The sequence below is a fragment of the Geotrypetes seraphini genome, chromosome 2 (genome assembly GCF_902459505.1).
Source record: "Geotrypetes seraphini chromosome 2, aGeoSer1.1, whole genome shotgun sequence".
NCBI lineage: Eukaryota > Metazoa > Chordata > Amphibia > Gymnophiona > Dermophiidae > Geotrypetes > Geotrypetes seraphini.
Window position 1 is genome coordinate 430,818,852 of NC_047085.1, and position 24,386 is coordinate 430,843,237.

Here is a 24,386-nt window from a genome sequence, read left to right on the forward strand (position 1 = left end):
GTGAATATGTATGCAGTTCATACATTGAGTCAAGAACAGTGCTTGACCCATAGAAAGTTCATATTCCCTTCTAATAATTCATAACATCGCTTGATATGTAGAGAATTTTATCTGGAACTATATTGCACAAAAGTACTTAGTACTTGCATATATACACTCACCTAAATTCGGTTCATAGTCAGTGGCGTGCAAGACACCAGCGCGCCGACAATCCAGCGCTGACAATTCAGCGCAAGAAAAAAGCGCGCCACCGAAAGCCGCCAAAAAACTTATTTTTAAAGAGCTCGCGCTGCTGTTGGGGGGGTGCAACCCCCCACATTGTAGAGAAAACAGAACTTTTTCTGATTTTTTTCAGGAAAAGCTCCGTTTTCTCTACAATGTGGGGAGTTGCACCCCCTCCCCCCTCCCAATGGGAGCGCGAAGACTATGCATTCCCCCCCCACACCCCCGGTCGTAGCTCTTTAAAAATAAGTTTTTCAGCGGCTTTCAGTGGCGCGCTTCTTTCTTGCACTGAATTGTCAGCGCTGGATTGTCGGCACGCTGTTGTCTGGCGCGCAATTTATTTATCCCATCACCCCTAAATTCTATGTATGGCACCCAAAACTGCACGTGCAAATTTGGGTTTGTGCCCATTTTGTACGTATGAGAGGCCGCTGAAATGTTTTCAGCCCAACCAAGAAGAGAATGTTGTGAAACTTGCACCTTATTCCACACTTTTCTTGACACTTTTCATTTCAATGATATGAAATGAAAAGTGTCAAAAAAAGTGTAGAATAACCTGTAAGTTTCATGGCTCCACATCATTCTCTTCTTGGCTGGGCAGAGAACTTTTCAGTGGCCCCTTGTACAATTTAATTGAGCAATGAGCTAATTAGTATCAATAATTGGCGCTAATTGGCAACCATTTGAATTTTGCATTTTCGTGGTCAGTATTCTATAAAGATGCTTGAGTAAATTGTTCGGTGTGGTTCTGAAAAGGGGGCGTGGCCGCAAGAGGGGTATGGCCAGGTCATAGAAACATAGAAACATAGAAGATGACGGCAGAAAAGGGCTACAGCCCATCAAGTCTGCCCACTCTGCTTACCCACCCCCTGTCTATGCCCTAATGACCCAATTTCCTTATCTTGACCCTCATAGGGATCCCACATGGGTATCCCATTTATTCTTAAAGTCTGGCACGCTGTCACCTCGATCATCTAGGTCAGGGGCTTTCCTAGAATTTGTACGCAGTGCTATAGAATGCGGCAGATCTGCACCTAATTTATACACGAGGACTTACGCCAGGTTTGAGTTTTCCTTGTACCTAAAACTGGGTGTGGATCCCAGTGCTGTTTGTAGATCAGCGCTCTGTGGCCATTTTTTTCTGCACCCAAATTTTGGCGCCATCTACAGAATCTGGTCCAAAATTCACAAATGTGTGCAAAACATGAAAGCCAGAAAAAACAGGGAGGAATAGAGGGAAGTATAATACAAAAATTCAAAAATATCACTCCTGGTTGAAAGCAGCAGTTAGGATCTGCGTACTGATAGCCTGGATTTGGTGCTAAGGCTCTGAAGCAGTGGCCACGAAACGATCGTCAGCCTGTTTGTGTTCAGTGGTTTTTACCATTAATCATTCTCAGCTATTTTTTTGCTCCCACCTGTTAACTTTAAACTTGTGCGAAAGTTTTTTGCCTATGATGCTTGGGTGGAAGAATGTGGGTGCACCTCTCCGTCTGTTTGAGGCTCTTCTTTCTCTTAAGTAATAAGCTAGCTTTCTTGGCTTGTGTGGTGCTTTTATTTTGGAAACGTGAAAGCCATACACAAGAACAGCTTCAGCTTCACTTAAAACCAAGTCTAGCTGAACTTTTTTTGAGGGTACAAGTTCCTAAAGAACTGCTGATGACACAAATAGCTTGACATTTCCACCCTTAAAGAAGACCAGTCTGGGTCAGGCTCTGACTTTGGCTGAATTTTAAAATATTACAAGAATGAGGGGTCATTTTCAAAGCAAACCTTTCAGTAAAAATAGGTTATAGCTGTATATACTGGCTGTCTGAAAATTTTCACTCCCTCTGCTGCATAAAGTCTGTGTTGCTTTCAGCTGCAATCACAGGAGGTATTACTCGGGTTATGTTTAAGCTGGGGGAGGAAAAATGCTTGTGCTGATTGCATTTGCCTTTCATTTCTTCTATTAACTTTATATAGTAACCATCACATTTAACATTTTGAAGCCTGTGAGGATACTTTTTCAAGAGAATTCCCCTGACAGATTAATACCACACTGGAGGCATCAATTCCATTGACATATGAGGTAGTCATATGTGGAACGTTATTGCATATTAAGCACCCCATTGACTGCTCATAAATGCAGGCTTTTCCTAATTATGACCGGGATAGCCATGCAAATGATTACTCGCAATTGGAAGAATTGGGATCACCTTAGTTTTCCTATCTGGTGGGCAAGCTTATGATTAACTTATAAGTATGAGAAAATGAATGCTGACTTGCATAATAAGATATTCAAATCGGTATGGGGTCCATTGACGTCTTTTGTAGATTTGTTATAGTTGCTCTATATCTTTATCTTTATTTTCCGTTGTATTGGACCCACACATCTGGGGGGGGGGGGGAGCGGGAGGGGGGTATATCTTTTGGTTTGGTATTATTCCTGATGTTAATGATGGATGGGAGAGGGAATTTTTATTTTTTGTATAGATTCCGATTGTTTATAAGTGCTTACTTGATTATTATTATTTGTATATAAATTGTATTGCACTTTCTATTGGCATTAAAACTAAATAAAAATTTTTTAAAAAACCAGGTGCAATTATCCAATGGTTTTCAAAGTAAAAGGATAGTTCTATTCTAGAGATGTGCATTGATTTGAAATAACATTTCCTGTCTTATTTCATATTGTTTTTAAAGCCAGATGACAGGAAACCCCTAAAAGCGTTCTTACACTGTCTTTAGTATTGCACACTATTTATCAATAGATATACTATTACAAGAATAGCACATGCTATTAATGATACTGCCTCCAAAAAGAAAAACTCCTGAACAAATCAAATAAACAAAAAACTATATAATAAAATGACATGGCATACTAACTTAAAGATGGGAATACATAGTGAGATAATTAAAATTGCTGATGACACAAAGTTGTTCAAAGTTATTAAATTGCAAGAGGATTGTGAAAATTTGCAAGAGGACCTTGTGAGACTGGGCATCAAAATGGCAGATGACGTTTAATGTGAGCAAGTACCAAGTGATGCATGTGGGAAAGAGGAACCCGAACTATAGCAACGTGATGCTGGGTTCTATGCCCAGGAAAAGGATCTAGGTGTCATTGTTGAGGATATGTTGAAACCCTCAGCTCAATGTGCAGAGGCAGCTAATAAAGCAAATAGAATGTTAGGAATTATCAGGAAAGGAATGGAAAACAAAAATGAAAATGTTATACTGTAATGCCCTTGTATCGCTTTATGATATGTCTGCACCTCAAATACTGTATGCAATTCTGATTGTCATATCTCAAAAAAGATATAGCGGAATTAGAAAAGGTACAGAGAAAGACGATGAAAATGATAAAAGGGATGGGACGACTTCCCTATGAGGAAAGGCTAAAGCGGCTAGCAGTGGCGTACCTAGCATATGTGACTCCCGGGGGCCCATCATTTTTTGACACCTCCCCCCCCCATCTATATAAAAAATATGATTTTTAGTAACAATCCACATATCGCACAACAAGAGTGTACCTAGGAAAAGGCAGCATCTTAAACACTGCAGTGAGCACTAGAACACCAACACATACATTGTAAAACTAAAGAAGCCAGATCCCGCACAGTCAATCGATCCTGTAGTCAACGCCAATTGAAAACTATGTCCTTTTCATACACACAGAACAGAGATACACCCTCGCCCAATATAGAATAATCACAAACTAAAAATAGAAATATGTAGACAAAAGTTAAACTGAACTACCAAGAAACCAGACTCTGCATGCAATGCAACACCACAACACCACAAAAACAGTGACATATGTCCCCTAATACTGTGCAAAATATAAAGACAGTAGATGTAAATTTGAAAAAACTGATACATAACTATCACCACTTTACAAATTAACAAATAAAAATAAAACAAATAATGAGAAATAAGAAAATATCATTTTATTGGACTAATCCATTTTTCAATTAGCTTTCAGAGGCCAAATCTTCCTTCAGAACAGTACAGTATACTGCTGTTATGGTATGCTGAAAGCCGTGGGCGTCCGCTCCTTGCGCAATCCGCAGCTGCATCGGAAGCCTTCTCTCTGACGTCGTGACGTATAGCGCACGGTAATTTCCTGCGTGCGCTAAAAACGCTAGCGCACCTTAGTAAAAGGAGCCCAAAGTTTTATTTGTACCTGGGGCAATAGAGGGTTAGTGACTTTTCTAGGGTCACAAAGATCTGCAGTGGGAATTGAATCCATCTCCCCAGGCCACTGCACTAACCATTAGGCTACTCCTACAATCAGATGTATGCGAAGAAAAGTCTTCCTGTAGTACTGGCAGGTAGAAAAGGGTTGAAAAAGATAACGCTGCAGGGAATTTCCCTTTTTCAAATCTGCATAAAGATGCATGGACAGCCTGAAAACTATGAGAGGGCTGAATATAGCTGTTTAACTGAAAGTGTAAATGCAATAGTATGCTTAGAACTGTTTTGGATCATCATAATCTAGCCGAGTGGGAAATCCAAGAAATTCATTGTTAAAGACAAGAATACATACTGAAAAGTCAACCCTATATATCTCTCACACTGAGTTGTAGAGAGTCATCCACGTAGAATGCTACAGTTGTCCCTTCAGCTCTGCAACCAAACTCCTGTGATCTACTTGCACAGAAACAGATAAAAGACCATATACTGTACTGTACAGCAGCCTATTCAGTCTGTCAATCTATATCAATTATTATGCTGTACAATCCTTTCCTCTCCTTTAGAGATCCTCTGTACCTGCCTCATGCTTTCATTAATTTAAATGCAGTTCTCCTTATCTCTAATTTGAGGCTGTTTCATGCAACATCACACTTTCACTAAATAAATACAGTAAAACCTTGGATTGCGAGCATAATTCGTTCCAGAAGCATGCTTGTAATCCAAAGCACTCGTATATCAAAGCAAATTTCCCCATAGGAAATCATGGAAACTCAGACAATTCGTTCCACAACCCAAAAACTTTAATACAAAATACTATATGTACTTGCATTACAAGACCTCACTCAAGACGTCATTACACTTCTGCAGCGTCAGAGAGAGAAGAACCATCGGCTCAGATGTGATGTGTGTGTACAGTATGTACTTGTATTGCAAGACATTGCTTGTATATCAAGTTAAAATTTAATCAAATGTTTTTTTTGTCTTGCAAAACACTTGCAAACCAAGTTACTTGCAATCCAAGGTTTTACGCTTATCCTTTGAATCTATATTGCAGAGCTTCCTTTGAATTGAAAGAGACCTGATTCAAGTGCATTTAACTGCAGGAATAGCAGTTTCCTCTTAGAGTTGCTGCTGCTTCTTGGAGCCAGCGCAACTGCTTGATCAAAAGCCCTGACACAGCGGATGACTGTGCCGCAAAATGATGGCCGTGTAATGATTTGAGGATTTCAACCTTCATCGACATGTCTCTCTTTTTTTGAATTCATTAAGGGCTCCTTTTACAAAGGTGCACGAGCGTTTTTAGCGCACGCTATAGCACGCGCTAGATGAAAAACTACCGCCTGCTCAAGAGGAGGTGGTAGTGGCTAGCGCGTGTGGCATTTTAGCACGCGCTATCCCGCGCGTTAAAGCCCTAACGCATCTTTGTAAAAGGAGCCCTAAAAGTTTGCTGATGAATTTAAAAGAAGTTTCCTTGTGTATTATGATAGGTTGAAAAAGAACAAATTTTGAAGAAAAAAAGTTGAAATAATATAAAATTAAGGAAAATAAGAATGAACACAAAGATAGATTATAGATGATTGAATATAGTAATTTTTAAAGGTTTGAGAAAACAATTATGTGGAGGGGAAGGTTTTTATGCCAATGATTAAAGTTGATGTTGACCTATTTCACCTAATATGGTGTTCCACTCAATGAGGTGGAATACTCCAAGTCTGAGGCTTTTCCTACCCTCTTTAGAGATATATAACATAATAACACGGGTCAATTCTGGTGGGATTTTGTTGATTGTTAAGCTTTAAATCACCACATATCTCGGCAAAGTAATGCTCACTTATCCATAGAGGCTTCCTCTGCTCTCAGAATCTCCTCGGAAAAGCAGACCAGTTCTTACCTTCACAAAGTCATATACACAGCTCCCTGAACTATGCGCTTCCAGAGCAAATGTCGAGAAGGTGAGGTTGAGCTTCTTGTTCACAGGTGCACCTATAGTCCAAACGCAGTCCAAATATTTGTCGTATTTACCATCAAAATCAGAGTCAGGAGAGCCAAAGTTGCCTCTTGAATTTGTCAGGAAACCACCACACCCTTGCTGAGTTCCTGTTACAAAAGCAGTAAGAATTTTAGCAGCTGCCTGGTATTTAAATTTCCCCAACTATGGAATGAACTTTCCCCTAATTTTGAGGTGTCCCAGTTCCTTCCAACTCTTCCGTAAACTTCTAAAAACTTTTTTATTCGCTAAACATTTTGAAAACTAACTCTTGTATTTCAGTTGGTTATTATACTCTAGTAGACTGAGAACCAGGGAGGCCAGGATTCAGATACCACTAACTGCTCCTTGTGATCATGGATATCACTTAACCCTTCACTGCCTCAGATACAAATTTAGGGCTCCTTTACTAAATGGCGGTAGAGGTTTTAACCGCGGACTAGAGAGGTAAATGCTCTGACGCTCACAGGAATTCTATGAGCTTTGGAGCATTTATCTCGTCAGCCTGTGGTTAAATCCTCTACTGCCATTTAGTAAAACTCAGCGTTAGACTATAAGTGCTATGGGGATAAGAAAATATTTAAATGTAATTTTCTTGAACTATAACTAAAAAATGATACGAGCTAAATTAAAATCCCCTTTCCCCCATCAGTCCTATTACAGTTTTAGAACATAAGAACTGCCATACTGGGAGAGACCAAAGGTCCATCAAGCCTAGTATCCTGTTCCAACAGTGACCAATCCAGGTCACAAACACCTGGCAAGTTCCCATGGAGTAAAACAGATTCCATACTACTTATCCTAGCCTCAGATTTCCCCAAGTCATCTCAATAATGGCTTATGAACTTTGGCTTTAGGAGACTATCCAAACCTTTTTTAAAGCCCTGCTAAGCTAACTGATTTCACCACATTTTCTTTTTTTTGCAATTGTTTATTTATGACAAAAAAACAGCACAGCAAAACATCAGGAAAATACAAAAACAATACAGTCAGGCAATCTGCAGAACAGTAGGATCCCTGATGTCACACCCCCACCCCCCTCCCAACCCCCCCAACCCCCATCCCAGTAACAACAGATAGCACCCTGCACCTCCTGTGAACCATAGAGCACCACCAGTGGGCACTGTAGCACCCCAAGGAGAGGAAAAGAAGAAAGATCAGAAAAAAGGACAAAAGAGCACAGAACCAAAACAATACAAACCCCCAAAGATCCAATCTAGTCCTGATTTTCACCACATTTTCTAGCAACAAATTCCAGAGTTTAATTACATGTTGAGTGAAAAAATATTTTCTCCAGTTTCTTTTAAATCTACTACTTAGAAGTTTCATCACATGTCCCCCAGTCCTAGTATTTTTTGGGGAAAGAGTAAACAAGCAATTCACATCTACCCTTTCCACTCTATTCTTTCCACTCCACTTTCTACTGCTTTTGCTTTTAACGCATCAGTTCCTTTTGTTGGGTGTCTGTTTGGAGGACTGAATTTTCCTAAAATATATTACTAATGTTTGCTGTCATGGATGAGACAAACTAGGAGTTTATTTATTTGGATACAGCTCATGCCTTTTCAGTGGTAAATCAAGGTGAGTTACATGATCTAAGGGCCTGGGGGGGAGGGCTGGAAAGTAGAAAGAGGAGAATTAGGGAGGGTTGGGAACAAGCATGAAACACAAATGAAACATAACTACTTTCTTGTATGTTGTAATCAGGGCCAGCGTTGGGGTGGGATGGGGGTGTAAACCGGTCAGCTGCTCTGAGCCCCACAGCTCCAGAGGGCCCCCCAACCTGGTCTGAAGTCTTCCTCAGTTTTTAAAATGCCTGTGTGGCAGCAATTTTTAGCACTGCCGGTGGCATCCTTGGCACTTTTCCTCTGCTACAGTCTGCCCAAGCAGAAATATGAAGTCGCAGCAAAAGAACAACTCCGAGGAGGATGTGGGCAGCACCAGAGGATCGCTGATGTGCTGACAACCCCCTTGCATTTTAAAAGTTGAGGGGGAAGGGTGCTTTAGACCAGTGGTCCCCAACCCTGTCTTGGAAGACCACTAGCCAGTTGGGTTTTTGGGATAGCCCTAATGAATATGCATGGGGCAGATTTGCATTCTTATCATCTTCATTACATACAAATCTCTTTCATGCATATTCATTAGGGCTAGTCTGAAAATCTGATTGGCTGGTGGTCCTACAGGACAGGGTTGGGAACCACTGCTTTAGACCAAGGTAGGGAAAAGGGAAGGACATCCCAGCCCATAGTGGCCTCCGGAGCAGCTGATTTTAAAAGGAAGAGAGAGAAGCTGGCTGGAAGAGCATTTGGTGGACCCAGGAGTGGTGGGGAGGGAGGGAAGAAGGAGAAAGGGAGAGTTGCTGGATGGGAGGGCAGTTGGGAAGAGAAAAGGAGAGATAGTGGACCTGGAGGGGGGGGGGAAGGAGAGAGAGATACTGGATAGAAGGGCATTTGGTGGGTGAGGAGATTAGGGGAGGGAGCAAAGAGGAGAGAAATTGGGGGCCCCCTCATGTCTAACACCGACTCTGGTTGTAATAGTACTTAGACAGAGCTGCTTATTCCAAGGAAGTTAGTTTTGTAGTACAAAGATGCCATTCTGCACTGTTTGAAATTTCAATAAAAAAGATTAAACAATTTAGGAGCACAAAAGTTATGCTTATATGTAAATTGCCCACAGGAGGGGCCTAAGCCTACTGGGCCTATTCCGGTTGGCCCAGGCGTCTCAGGCCCCACCTGTGGGCGGGATTTGAGCCGCCTGGGCCAATCAGGTCCTAAGGCCAGCCATTCAACAATGGCTGGCCTGTTGGACGGACGGGCTTGGCACCCGTCCGTCCGACCAATGATTTTGAAGGTACGGGGAGGGGGGTGGGGGGTTGTGGGTCGGCGGGTGGAGGTGATAGGGGGTTTGGGGGGGCCCTTGCATCGAGGGCAGGAGGGCTTGGGCTCCCTCCTGCCCGATCGTGTCGTGGGATTCGGGGGTGCCGAGGCAGGAAGGCTTGGGCTCTCTCCTGCCCGATCGTTGTAGGGGGGGAGGGCTGATCGCTGCAGGAGAGATGGCTCATCTCTCATGCCGCGATGGTGATCACCCACCCCTCTCCGAACCGCAGCACTTTGGGGTGAGGATCGCCGGCAGGGGAGATGCCCTGCCGCGATGCTCACCCCGATGTGCCGTGGTTCGGAGGGGGGTGGGCAATCACCATCATGGCAGGAGAGATGAGCCATCTCTCCTACAGCAATAGGCAGGTTGCTGGGGCCGCTGAGCTGCAGCGATCAGCTCAGCAGCCCCTTTTTCAGCATTTATACCTGTTTTGACTTGGCCTAAGTCAAAACGTATAAGTGCCGACTAGACAACCTGCCTAAAGTTTTGGTTATACCTGCTGTACGCCTAGGTCTAGGTCAGCCCACCTCCCGCCCACCACCCCCCCTTTCCCCTCCTCTAAAAACGCCTCTTTTGGCTCTATGCATTTAGAGGCAGGGGAAAGGCCTAAGCTGGTTTTAGATACGTCTAAAACCAGCTTTGATTTTGGGTACTTGGACGATCAGGCTTTTTGATCGTCCAAGTACCCATTTAAGCCACTTCTTAGACTTTTTTTTAATTATGAGCCCCACTTATTATTCTGAGAGCTGTGGAATATGTTTATGGGTCAAAGGAGTGTTTGGAGATTCCTGTGAACCTTATGAGATGTGAAGAATTATGTTATTGAACCAGACTGCTGAGCTGAACTGAGAGTGATTTTCCTCCCTTGTCTGTGAAAGAACAGACTCAGATCCTGTAAATAAATTAAAGTGTTTCATTATACCTTCCAAGAGTGTCTAGAATGTGTACATAAGTGTGAATACACAGAAGGTTATTAGAAAACCTGGCCAGGAGCACTGCATATGCTGGTAATGTGACGGGAGATGACCACTCGGCCCATTCACAACTACTTAATATATGGATAAAGCTGAGAACTGCTACTGGCACTGCAACCATTGGTTAGCCCACGGTATATCAGACCTGTGAGTTTCAGCTTTTATTTTCAGCAGAAATCACTTTGCACAACAGGGGGCAGTCATGCTTCACATTTAAGATTTATGCCCCCAAAGGGGAAAAAAAGTTGAGAACTAAACAAACCAGATGTATAGTGAGTCAATACAAAAATAAATATTTGGATTATGCCCTGGTAACAGTTTACAATGCAGACACACTGCAAGTCTGCGATCCTTTCAACAAAATTTAATCAAACTAGCACGGGATTCTCCTCTACGGCACTTTTGTATTTTGTGAGCTGGAACAGTTTTGACAGCTGAGTAGAAAACCTGCTACCCTTGATTAAAAATGTCTGTCAGCATCAGCCCTGAGTCATTAGGCTTTCATATTAGTTTACTATACTCATTATTTCATATCTGTGTACAGTCTCTACTGTCACCTCCCTATGCAAGTTTGCTTTTTATTCTATTTCCGTAAGGGAAATTAATGCAAAATACCAAGTATGCACATCCTGCTTCCTAAAACCAAATGGGAAGGCAATTAAGCAAACAAACTCACAGCTGCAGTGTCTGGATTAAATTTGCATGTGTTGAAATGGTATCATGGTTGATATTAAGGGATCTGTTCAAGGTTAAATGATAGCATTAACTACTACTATTAATTATTTCTATAGCGCTACCAGTAGCACTGTAGATATTTGAGTGTCTTGCAGTAAGGCTGTGAAGGGCATGTGATACAAACCTAGTCTATAAAGGAAAGTATATGTACTGCCACTGGGGGAACGTGAGCCAACAAGTGTGGGGGGAGGAGGGGGCTGGGTCCACAAGGCCTAGTATGGCTACGCCCCTGGCAAGGGAAAAGAATGGCAGAGATGTTGGACTCAGGGGAGGTAGTCAGGCCCAGGGAGGAGAAGATACTGGATGGAAGGGCAGTTGGGAAGAACAAGAAATACATTATGAGAGGGAGGGAGCGAAGGATAGGTAAAATATAGGACTGCAGAGGCGGGCAGGAGAGATGCTGGATTATGAGGCGAGAGGAGGAAAGAGCGGGAGCAATGCTGGACCATGAGGGATAGGAGAGACAGAGAGGAGATGAGATGATGGTCTCTGTGGGAAGGGACAGGAGGGAAGAGAGATGGAACAGGAAGATGGTGGAAGTAAAAAGGACAGGAAGATGCTAGGCTATGAGGGGAAGAGAGTCAGGAGATGCTGGGTTATAAGAATGGAAGGGTATACTGGAAATTGTGGAATCAAGTGGGAAAGACAAGAGGTGGTGGCAGCAAGGAGATTAATGAAAGGAGGATAATAAGTACAGAGGTAGAAATGAGATAATGAGGAGTATAGAAGTGGTACTGAGTACAGATGTAGAAATGTTATGAAGAGTAAATGAAAGATAGAAGGGAATAGGAAGATGGGGAATGCATGATATGGGAAATGGGAGAGCTAGAGCATGAGAAAGGGATATGGAAAGTTGGTAGAGTGAAATTTGAGTAGATGGAGATGCAGGAAGACGTGAAAAGGAAAGATCAATATATCAAAGACAGAGGGAGGGAATTAAACAAGACAAGAGAGAGGAAAAACGACATGGACAGAAACCACTGGATAGAGAGTTATCAGAAGACACAAGAAAGCAGAAGAGACAAAATGGAACCAACGTGATGGAAAAATAAAATGTCCAGACAATTTTAAATCTATTACTTGGAATATGTTAGCTTTGGGATATGTGCATCACATATCTTTGAATTGTGTTCAGTGGCTAACCAGATAGCTGATGGGAGGTGTGGTAAAGGGTAAAGGTGGGCAGTGGCTCTGTTCATAATGTGATTGGATACCAAATTTTCTTCCCGCCCTCTCCTCTGCTCCGTGCCCAAATGCAAAATGCCTCAGCAAATATTACAACACTAGAGAAATTAGAACAGATATGCCCATCTTTTTGTACTGAACACAAAGGGAGTTCCAGGCCTAGATCCACCAAAAATTAGCCATCTTCCTTGCTGTGGCTGGTAGGGATCCAAAGCCCTCCAGTCTCTTCCTCCAGTCCAGCGCCCAGAACTCTCCAAGCTCTGCAGCTGGTGGCAGCTCAGAGACACACTGGAGGAGCTAGTAGTCTTCAACTGGCAGGGCTTTGGATCCCTACCAGCCACAGCAAGGAAGATGGCTAATTTTTGGTGGATCTAGGCCTGGAATTCCCTTTGTGTTCAGTACAAAAAGAAGGGCATATCTGTTCTAATTTCTCCAGTGTTGTAATACTTGCTGAGGTATTACATTTTGCATTTGGACATTCTTGAGCCAGCCAATGAACTGCAAAGGATGCAGGACCAGTGGCATAGGAGATACAATTGACCAGTCTATAGTCAGCCAATAGGCTTTAGGGGAAAGCAGAACAGGAAGTTGATCCACATTTCCTGCCCCTACTTTTGTCATTTAGATACAGGCTGGTTACCACTACCATTCGCTACCAGGTGTATTTTGTTTTGCTTTTTATTTCTTTGTTGGGAGAGGGGAATTTGTTGTGAGTTAACAATTGAGCATCCTCAATCATGTTCAAAAATTGGTTCCTATGTCTGCTGCTCCTCAATATCTCTCCTCACTTATCTCTCTCCTATGCTCCCCCCTTCCCCCGTGAACTCCGTTCATTGAGTAAGTCCCTCTTACCCTACTGCCAACTCCTGACAGTCCCTTCTATCTTACTGTACCGTATGCTTAGATCAGACTGCCTGAGTCAATATGTAAAGCTCAGTCTCTAGCAGTATTCAAATCCAAGCTAAAAGCCCACTGTTTGCAAGGCTGCTTTCCACGCATGATGATGGTGGTGTAGAACGGGTACAAATGGATTGATTTTTTTTTTTTTTTTTTTTAACTCCATCAAAAATTACAAAGACTAGGGGACACTCAATGAAGTTACAGGAAAACACTTTTAAAACATCTGTCCCATTTTAGTAGCTGCTCTCTGAACCAGCTCCATCCTGTTGATATCTTTTTGAAAGTGCAGTTTTCAGAATTGTACACAATATTCTAACTGAGGTTTCACAAGAGACTTACACAGAGGCTTTTATCACCTCCTTCCTCTCCCTATGTACCTAAGCTTCCTTATAACTTTTGCCATCACCATTACTACCGAATTGGCCACCTTAAGATCACACCCAAGTCCTGCTCCTCTTTTATGCACAAAAGTACTTCACCAAATGTACTATACCATTTCCTTGGGTTTTTGCAACCCAAATGCATGACCCTACATTTTTTAGCACTGAATCTTTGCTGCCAAATTTTGGACCACGCTTCAAGCTTCACTAGGTCACTCCTCAAGTTGTCCACCACATCAGGGATGCCTACCTTTATTGTAAATTTTGGTACCGACCACAAAGGAGACAAGCCTTACCAGGCAGCCCTTCAGCAATATCATTACAAAAATGTTACAAAAAGAATAGGACCAAGAACTGAGCCTTATAGCACATCGCTAGTCACATCCCTTTCCTCAGAGTGAGCTCCGTTTACCACGACCCTCTGTCACCTTCCAATCAACCAGTTCCTAACCCAGTCAATCAGTTTATAGCCCATACTGTTGGCACTCAGGGCTCCTTTTACGAAGGTGCACTAAGTGTTTTAGCGCACGCACCGGATTAGCGTGCACTATAGCGTTCGCTAGCTGAAAATCTACCGCCTGCTCAAAAGGAGGCGGTAGCGGCTAGCGCGTGCTACAATTTAGCGCGCGCTATTCCGCACGTTTAGGCCCTAGCGCGGCTTTGTAAAAGGAGCCCTCGGTTTATTTACAACTGTGTCGGTTTATTTGGAACTGTGTCCGCTCACAAATATTTATCGGTGGCTGTGATCAAACTGTGCCTAACTGAAGACAAGCGCTGGACTATGACAGAATTAGCCCAGTATACAGGCATTCCTGTGACATCAGAACTTAAAAATGCATGCATGTTGTACACTGTATGCCGTAATAAAATGATGATGTCATGTTTTGTTTTTTTTGCTTCTCTCCTACCAGAGACTCGTATTTCAATGAAAATTTTTCCTTTTTTTATATTTCAAATTCCTTTTGAAGAGTTACAAGCAAATGGTTGGTGGGAATGAGCTAGTGTTTTTACAAAATACCAAAGAAATTTTTTATGTTCAATATTTTTATTGAATTTATATAAGAAAAGTACAATAAAATCAAGTACATAAATGATTCATAGATAACAAGAATACAAACAACAACAATCTGCATAAGTCCAAAACAGATTTATGAATGCTGCAATACTATGGCATCTGAAATGTGTAAACCATAAAAACGGTATGACTGCAAGATAAAACAAACATAAGAATATACAGTAAGATATATAGTGGAACTCAATAATAAAGTAATTAGTACATTGCGCAATATGATGTTACAGGAGCCCATCTCTTTTCATGAAGATGTAGATGACCACGTTTTTCTGCAAAACACCTTACATATTTCGTGATTAGGCATACATTGTGCCACCATAAGTTATAGGTAAGATTGTCAGCGTTTTTCCAATTAGCTAGAATGAGTTTAAGAGCGATAAGCAAAATACATTTTAATAATCTAGCATGTGGGACATCAAGAGGTGATATCAAACCATAATTTCCATATATGACAATAGCAAGTGAAAGGTTTTCATTAATATCAAATACTTCCATAATAGTCTTCCACAACTGATCCCAAAAGGAGCGAATGGGAGCACAATGAAAGATCATATGGTCTAGAGTACCAACAGTGGATGTGCAGGACCAACAACGGTTACTGTTATTGTTGGGGAGTTTGGACAGCTTATAAGGAGTCCAGAATGCACGATGGAGTAGGAAGAACATGGACTGCGTGATGGAAGAGGAATGCAGTGTGTTCAGTGAATCAATCCAGATCTTCTGCCATATGTTAGTGTCTAGTTGCATTCCAGTGTCAGTAGACCATGCATCAATTAATCCCAATTTTGAAGTAAACTTGTAAGATAATAGAGTTTTGTACCAAAGGGCGGACTGTCCTCTAGGCTTATTCATAATAACTTCACTAAGCGCCAAAATGGAGGGTGTATCACTTGAAGGAGATTTGATATTATAGTGATCCTTAATAGCATGGCAAATTTGCATCCATCGGAACAAGTTCGAGGAAGGTAGACCATATGTAGATGAAAGAAGATTGAAGGGAATCCATCCTTCAGTGTCAAACAGTTGACTTATGAACCATATACCAGCAGCTCTCCACAAAGGCCAATTTATCGGTTTCTTTTGAATAAGTATTTTTGGGTTGTTCCATAAGTATGTCAAGTTGGAGTTGTTCCAATTAATAGCTAAAAGGGAATCAAGCTCTCTCAAAGCAGTTTTGGTTGAGCTGAGTATACCAAAGGGGTTAGCAGTATGTGTAGAACCTGTAAAAGCAAAACACTGTAGGTCAGCATTGTCTACATATGATTTCTCAGAGTTAACCCAAGTAGGATAAGAAGTCATATGAGTATGGTGAAGCCAATAAGAGCCCTGGCGAAGCAAGAACGAGGTATGATACTCATAGAAACTAGGGAATCGAACTCCACCTTCAGATTTTTCTCTTTTTAACTTTTGTAAACTTATTCGAGGAGTAGTTTTATTCCATAGAAACTGTACAAGTAAGGCCTCAATTTTCTTATAAGAAGACATCTTCAAGTAAATTGGCAGCATACTGAGAACATAGTTGATGACAGGTGTGATCATCATCTTAATAGTCTCTAAGCGACCCCACCAAGAGAGTCATAACGGAGACCACTTGGTTGTTAAAGCAGTGACAGATGACATTATATAGTCAGTATTGTATTCCACAGTTTCTTCCAGAGATGGCCCAAAGTATATCCCCAGATATTTCAGTTTACGACCTGCCCATCGAAGTCCCATTCTGTTAATGGACTCATGAAGTTCCGGAGCATTTAAAGCCATGATTTCAGTCTTTGAATGATTGAGCTTGTATCCGGAAACCTCAGAGTACGCTGCAATAGTATTCAATATGTGAGGAATAGAGTCAGAGGTGGCATATAGTAGAACATCATCCGCGTAGGCAGAGATTTTAATTTCAAAAGTGTCAAATCGAAGGCCCATAATATCAGAGTTATGACGGAGAGCTATAAGGAAGGGCTCCAAAGCGATGTTGAAAAGGAGTGGTGATAGGGGACAGCCCTGTCTAGTCCCCCTGGTTGGTCGAAAGCTAGCAGATAACAGACCATTAATGTAGATCTTAGTTGAAGGGGCGGAGTACAACACAGAAATCATTTTAATAAAAGAGTCAGGAATACCAAATCATTTTAAAGTAGCAAACAGAAAAGGCCTTCTCTGCGTCTAAACTCATTGCCACTATAGGTACTGAAACAGATTCTGCTTTGGAGATGATATTCGTAAAAATGCGAGAGTTATCACAAGACATTCTGCCAGGCATAAAGCCGTTCTGTTCAGGTTTGATTATCTGAGGCAGTACAGGTTGTAATCTCATGGCTAGCACTTTAGCAAATAGCTTGGCATCTGTATTGATGAGCGATAGGGGTCTATAGTTTTGAACTTGATTGGAATCCTTGTCAGGTTTCAACAGCACAATGATGTTGGCTTCAGTAAATGTACCAGAAATATCGCCTGTGGTGATCAGGTAAGTAAAGAAGGAGAAGATATGAGGTAGAAGTTGTTCACGAAAACAAAGGTAGAACTCGATCGGTAGGCCATCAGGTCCTGGAGCCTTGGATTTCGCCATGGAATTAAGCACAAGTTCTATTTCATCATCATCCAGAGCAGTGTCCAACTGTCGCACACTATCAACAGAGAGAGTGTCGTGAGATAAAGAGTCCAAGTAATGTACAATATTAGGGAGAGAAGGCACTTCAGTAGTATATAGTTTGGCATAAAAATCCCTGAATTGATCTAGAATCTGCGCAGGGTCATTAAGTAATTCTCCATTTTCAGATTGAATGCAAGCAATATTTGTTTTGTCAGTCCTGCCTTTTAGATAACTAGCTAGGCCATGTCCACATTTGTTGGATTCAGTGTAATATTTAGCATGCTGAGCAAAAATTTGAGTAGCGGCAGTAGTACTGAGAAGACGATTGTAGGAATATCTCAAGTCTCTAAGTCTAGAGAGTACACCCATATCAGAGGTACAGGATGCATGACTCTGTTCCAACTGTTTGATATCAGATTCTAATTTTTTTATTTCAAGCAGGGAGCACTTTTTTTTATGGGCAGCAAAGGATATAATAGCTCCCCTAATAAAAGCTTTAAAGGCGTCCCATATTACAGGCCATGTGCAAGGTGAAGATAGGTTGTGTAGAAAATAGTCATCTATATATTTAGATTTAAAATCTTCATCTTGTGTTAAAGAGGTGTTAAATCTCCACTGTTTGTGAGGAACAGGTTTGCAAAAAGTATGAAAATCCAAATATACTGCAGCATGATCAGATGCACTAATTTCTTTGACATCGGACGAGTCGACATATTTAACTAGAGATTGACTGATCAAAAAATAGTCTATGCGGGAGTAAGAATTATGGGGACAGGAATAGAAAGTACAAGTCAGAGTCATCCATATGGGTTATTCTCCAGGGATCTACCAAACGAAATTGAGATATAATATCCTGCATCATGTGCCAATTTTTGGATTTTTTTATACATAGTGTCAGATCTCCTATCCTTAATCAAATCCCGGATAACGTTAAAATCACCCCCTATAAGAAAGTGACAGTCTCTGTGACTATTGAGAATATCAGCTAAATCCAAGTAGAATTGGACGTCATCCAGGTTAGGACCATATATGTTTAACAAAAGCACTTTATAACCAGCAATGTCCAGCAGAACCTGTGTCCAGCGCCCTTGTAGGTCAGATAGATGACTAGATATAATAATGTCTGGTTTTTTGCGAATGAACAAAAGCACTCCATTTTTCTTATGTACGGCTGGTGAGAAAATTACAGGGTGTGCCCAGGGGAAAGAGAAGGAGTTCGAATGTGTATCATCCAGATGAGTCTCCTGTAATAATAATATGTCAGCTTTGGAATTGGAAAGATAGTTCCATATTTTGGTCTTTTTGATAGGGTTATTTAAGCCTTTAACATTCAATGTAACACAGCGAAGTGGCATATGAGTGAATCAGATGAGACATGAACAAGGTCAGAGATCTATAGTAAATATGGTATTGAATACTGGCATCACAGTCATAACGCATAACACAAAAATGTGAGAAAATTACACCTGAGATCAGAGATATAGGTGAAAAATGCAGCATTAATAGAGAATGCAGTATGCAGATAGAAATAGATATCAACAAAAACAACATAACACAATGTAGTAGTGGAACAAGGGTCAGATAGCCCTTCGAGATGACCTCATCATAGCTCTACAGCGCGCTGCAGAGAGACAATTATCAACATAGTTAACATATAGAAGTTGAGATCAAATACAGTAATAGGGGAATCCCTTCATCTTATAAGGCAAACAAAGCTGTGGAGGAAAACAGAGTGTTAAATACAGCAGACAGCATAATACTCATCAGGTGGCATCAATTCTGGTGGGAGCAATTTTTTCCAGATAGTCAGCGAGTTCATTCGGCGCTGTAAAATCCTTAGTGCAGTTATTATAGGTGACCCGGAGCTTCGCAGGGTACAGCATGCCGAACCTTGCTCCCAGTTGCTTGAGTTTGGGTCTGTATTCTAACAGTAATTTTCTGGCTTTAGCTGTTTGCTTGCATAGGTCAGGCACAAACAGCAAAGTGTGACCCTCAAATTTTACAGGAGCTTTCAGGCGAGCTTGTTGCATTATAGACATAACTTGAGGATATCTGAGCAGCTTAATGATGACAGGTCTGGGATATCGGCCAGGATCTGATGGCTGGTGAGTGGGTATCCGGTGTGCGCGTTCTATTTCAAACGCGAGAGAAAAATTCAAATCCAGAATCTTTGGCAAAGTTGTTTCCAGGAACTTAATGAGGTCTCGACCCTCCCGAGCCTCAGGTAGGCCAAGGACCCGAAAGTTGTTACGCCGCGCGCGGTCGTTGCTGTCGGCCATTTCCATTTCTAGCTGTGTAATGCGTTTAGCTTGGCGCTGTAACAACTTAATATTTTCAGCATGCACAGCAGACTGATGTTCAACAGTGTCCATACGGCGGTTTAGGTCGGTGAGTTCAGATTTGAATGATTGAAATTCAGTTTTAATTTCGTCGAGATCGCCTCTCATCTCACTCATTAAGACACGCAACGCCCGCATTTCCTCCAAAATGGTCGTCGCAGTATCCTTGTCGAGTTTAGAGGGTGTTTTAGAAGGCGATGGAGGCTCGATGCTTCTTTTTTTTCCAGCCTTCGACGCAGCCATGATTCCCCTAAGCAGAGGCAGCGAAAAGGTAGGGAAATAAACCCAGTAAAATATGTTGATCTCGATTCGGAGACGGATTCGCGCCAGAGCTATGAAGTTAGGCAGCCATCTCGCGAGCCCCCCCATACCAAAGAAATTTTTGCTGTTTTTTTATCTTACCTTTTAGCACTTGATACCTACAAACAGTGTAAGCTAAACAGAAAATAAAATGACAAAAAAAAAAAGAAAAGAATGAATATGAAATAAAGGTGACAGGTCAAATGCGCGCAAGACAAAAGCGCGCTGAGAAAAACAAGTGAGCGCAAGACAATTGAGCGCAAGGATAACAGTGCGCAAGACAATTGAGCGCAAGGATAACAGCGCTGAGTTGCCGGCACTCACTTGTCCTGCGCTCACTTGTCAATGCTCAGAAGTCTTGTGCTCAAATGTCTTGCTCTCACTTGTCTAGGCGCTCACTTGTCCTGCACTCACTTGTCAACGCTCAGATGTTTTGTGCTCAAATGTCTTGCGCTCACTTGTCTGCGCCCGTTTGTCCACACGCTTTTGTCTTGCGCGCATTTAACTACGAACCTGAAATAAATGCCCACTTTTTAAAAGGTCATTCACGCTGAATTGTCTTGCACTCAGATGTCTTGCGCTCACTTGTCTGCGCCCATTTGTCCACGCACTTTTGTCTTGCGCGCATTTGACTACGAATCTGAAATAAATGCCCACTTTTTTTAAAAGGTCCCAAAATGAAATGGAAAAATACCTGCCTAAAATGGAACCAATGAATCTTTCCTCTGATTGTAGAAGGTTTCCTAGTCTCGTCATGTCTGAGTGGAAAGAACCGATGTTTCATCCATCATGCTGTGGCTTTCTTCTGAAGAAAGCCACAGCATGATGGCTGAAACATCGGTTCTTTCTACACAGATGTGGTAAGACCCAGAAACATGGTACAATCATGATGCCAGCCACAGAAGCCTAAGAGAACAAATCTTTCCTCTTCTTGACCAGTAGTTCTTATCCCAATCCTCAGGATACACCTAGCCAGTCAGGTTTTCAGAATACCTGAAATGAATATGCATGAGATAAATTTGCATGTATTACCTCTATCCTATGCAAATCTATCTCATGCATATTTACTGTAGCTGTCTTGAGAACCTGACCAGCTGGGTGTGTCTCGAGGACTGGATTGAGAATCCCTGTCTTAGATTAATTTTTGAAAATTGTTCCTGGTTTCATTTGCCAGCACGCATATATGTTTGAGAAGATTCTTATGTGACATCCCTGATTCATTTTTAATTAGTAACAATAACATGCCCCTCTCCTGCAGTGATTAGAAGACTTGCTGTAACTACCCTGTGTTAGTATGTGTGAGAGTCATGTGAATCATAACTGAGTCAATGACAGACAGGATTTCCATGTGCTTGGCAACAAGAAAACTACTCTATAATTCTGAGGCTGAGTCACGGTCATGGTCATGAGATTTAGGGCTCCATGGTCTTTTATCAATAAAGAAAGGAATGCATTTTCCAGAAGCTGCCAATGATGGAAAAAGCGACACATTTGTCTTCCGTTGAACCGCATTGTGAAAACAGTAATGGCTTTTATGTCTCAACTCCTTAAATGCATTTTACAAAATTTAAATTGTGTAATTTTTTTTTTTTTAAAATTGCACGAGAAAATGAACATATACAGTTGAACAAGCAAGCCAAACAAGTACTGAACACAAAAAGTTGTGAAGCAGAAAATAACAATTTTGTAATTTTTCACCCCATCCCCTACCCCCCTCAGAATCCCTCCCCCCTCCCAAGATAATTGTGTAATTTTTAACACCATTGGATCAAGAATATCACATTTAATAAACATTAATAAAAAAGAATTAAAATTAAAAGCCTTTGACAAGGTGCCTCATGAACGTCTACTCCGGAAACTGAAGAACCATGGAGTGGAGGGAGACGTACATAGATGGATCAGAAACTGGTTGGTGGGCAGGAAACAGAGGGTAGGAGTGAAGGGCCACTACTCGGACTGGAAGAGGGTCACGAGTGAGGTCCCGCAGGGCTCGGTGCTCGGGCCGCTGCTATTTAATATATTCATAAATGATCTAGAAACAGGGATGAAGTGTGAGATAATAAAATTTGCGGACGACACCAAACTATTTAGTGGAGCTCGGACTAAAGAGGACTGCGAAGAATTGCAAAGGGACTTGAACAAACTAGGGGAATGGGCGACGAAAAGTTGAAATTCAACGTTGAGAAACGTAAAGTATTACATGTGAGAAGCAGAAACCCGAGGTACAACTACACAATTGGAGGGATGTTATTAAATGAGAGTACCCAAGAAAGAGACTTGGGGGTAATGGTGGACATGACAATGAAGCCAATGGCACAGTGTGCAGCAGCCGCTAAGAGAGTGAATAGAATGCTAGGTATAATCAAGAAGGGTATTACTACCAGAATGAAAGAAGTTATCCTGCCGTGGTGCGTCCACATCTGGAGTACTGTGTCCAATATTGGTCGCCATACCTTAAGAAGGATATGGTGTTACTTGAGAGGGTTCAGAGGAGAGCGACACGTCTAATAAAAGGGATGGAAAACCTTTCATACGCTGAGAGATTGGAGAAACTGGGACTCTTTTCCCTGGAGAAGAGGAGACTTAGAGGGGATATGACAGAGACCTACAAGATCATGAAGGGCATAGAGAGAGTAGAGAAGGAAAGATTCTTCAAACTTTCAAATAATAAAAGAACAAGAGGGCATTCGGAAAAGTTGAAAGGGGACAGATTCAAAACAAATACTAGGAAGTTCTTCTTTACCCAACGTGTGGCGGACACCTGGAATGCGCTTCCAGAGGGCGTAATAGGGCAGAGTATGGTACTGGGGTTCAAGAAAGGATTGGACAATTTCCTGCTGGAAAAGGGGATAGAGGGGTATAGATAGAGGATTACTGCACAGGTCCTGGACCTGTTGGGCCACCGCGTGAGCGGACTGCTGGGCACAATGGATCTCAGGTCTGACCCAGCGGAGGCATTTCTTATGTTCTTATGAGTGGCCCAGTTAAACACTGTGGTGGATGAAGCCATAAGGTCAGATACATCTAGCTAACCAACCAGCACCAAATCCCTCATCCCTTATTTATCTTGTTTGTCTATCTTAGAAAGACTAAGGGCTCCTTTTATGAAGGTGCGCTAGCGTTTTTAGCATGCGCTACAGTGCCGCGCGTGCTAACCCCACGCTACACGGAAAATACTAATGCCAGCTTTATAGAGGCGTTAGTGTGTAGTGCGTGCTAAAATCGCTAGCGCACCTTCGTAAAAGGAGCCCTAAGTTCTGTCAAGAAGGGACTGTCTCTTATGTATTTGTGTGCATCTTGTAGTGCTATAGAAATAATTATTATTATTAGAGTTTGGACTTTAATGACTAGTATTTGTAACATGTCACTGGCTATATATCATTTTATTGCAAGAGAGAACTCAAAAGAGCATCGAGACCTCTAAAAAGAAGCAAGCTCTTATAATACTGTTAGTCAGATGGTAGCCATCAAGAATTCTGAACTGACAAAAAGTGTGAAAGTCAACCAGCTTATTTGGCAGACTGTTTAATCCTGTATTGCCCCTCACATGCTTTGAGATATTCACAAGCTTCATTGCTCACCATCCTGTCTGCAACTCAGATCTGTGTGTACCAGCCGTTCAGCTTTTGCTTTATTAGCAGTGGGTCTTTGGAATTTTCTCCTAGCTTTTTCTGCACCAGGATTCTTTTTGTGCTGAAATTTAAGAAGTAGCTGAAGACGTGGATTTTGAAAAGGTATTCACATGAGGTTCCCTGGGCAGATAGTTTAGACTCAGGCAGGGCTGCCCAAGTCTGGTCCTCGAGATCTACTGGCAGGCCAGGTTTTCAGGATATCCACAATGAATATGCATGAGAGAGATTTGCCTGCACTGCCTTCTTGGTATGCAAATCTCTCTCTTATGCATATTCATTGTGGATATCCTGAAAACCTGGCCTGCCAGTAGATCTCAAGGACTGGACTTATCATGTGCTTTTCTTTTTGCTTTATTTTGGGGGGGTTGGGTTTTTTTTTTCCCCAAAATTGTATGTCTGTTATGTTTAATGTTGTTTTATATTTCATAGTAACGTAAACCACTCTAATTGTCTATGTGGCCTGAGCGGTATACAATCAAATTTCATAAATAATGGTGATGGTCCACAAAAATATTTAAATTAAATGTGAGAGAGATGCGGTTTGGTGTTGGATTTGGTACTCTCATAGTAAAATAATTTATGAGTAGTTGATGGCAATAAATAAAATACACTGGAAATGGACAGTCATAGAAATGTAGTAAAAGAAACAGTGGGAGTTCACAACACGGGTAAAGATAATTGAGCATCTGGAACCTATCGTCAGTCTGATGATTAATGAAACAAAAAGCCCAGGGTATAGAAAGCATAAAAGACAGCAGGCTAGATGGAAGGAACACAGAAGCAAAATGCATTAGACTTAGTTCTCAGGCCCTGATGTAAGGCAGGAGATTAAGAATATAAGTGTAGCCATACTGGGTCAGAATAATAGTTCCTCTAACCAGTATCCTGTTTCCACAGTGGCCAACCCAGTTCACAAGTACCTGGCAGAAACCTCAAATAATAGCAACATTCCATGCTTTCTCTATCATCGCCGGGTGATTTCCTCATTGTGCTACATTTGTGGGCAAAATTTTCTAGCCAGGTCTG

General features: G+C 41.7%; 1 protein-coding gene across 2 annotated transcripts in view; it reads right to left on the bottom strand.

Annotated features, from left to right (window-relative positions):
• CUBN (cubilin) overlaps positions 1 to 24,386 on the bottom strand; it is a 494,825-nt gene that overhangs the window by 20,442 nt on the left and 449,997 nt on the right. For both annotated transcript variants that reach the window (XM_033931276.1, XM_033931275.1), the window contains exon 60: positions 6,290 to 6,495. In XM_033931276.1, the coding sequence (XP_033787167.1) occupies positions 6,290 to 6,495 (206 nt within the window). The remainder of the gene's footprint in view (positions 1 to 6,289; positions 6,496 to 24,386) is intronic.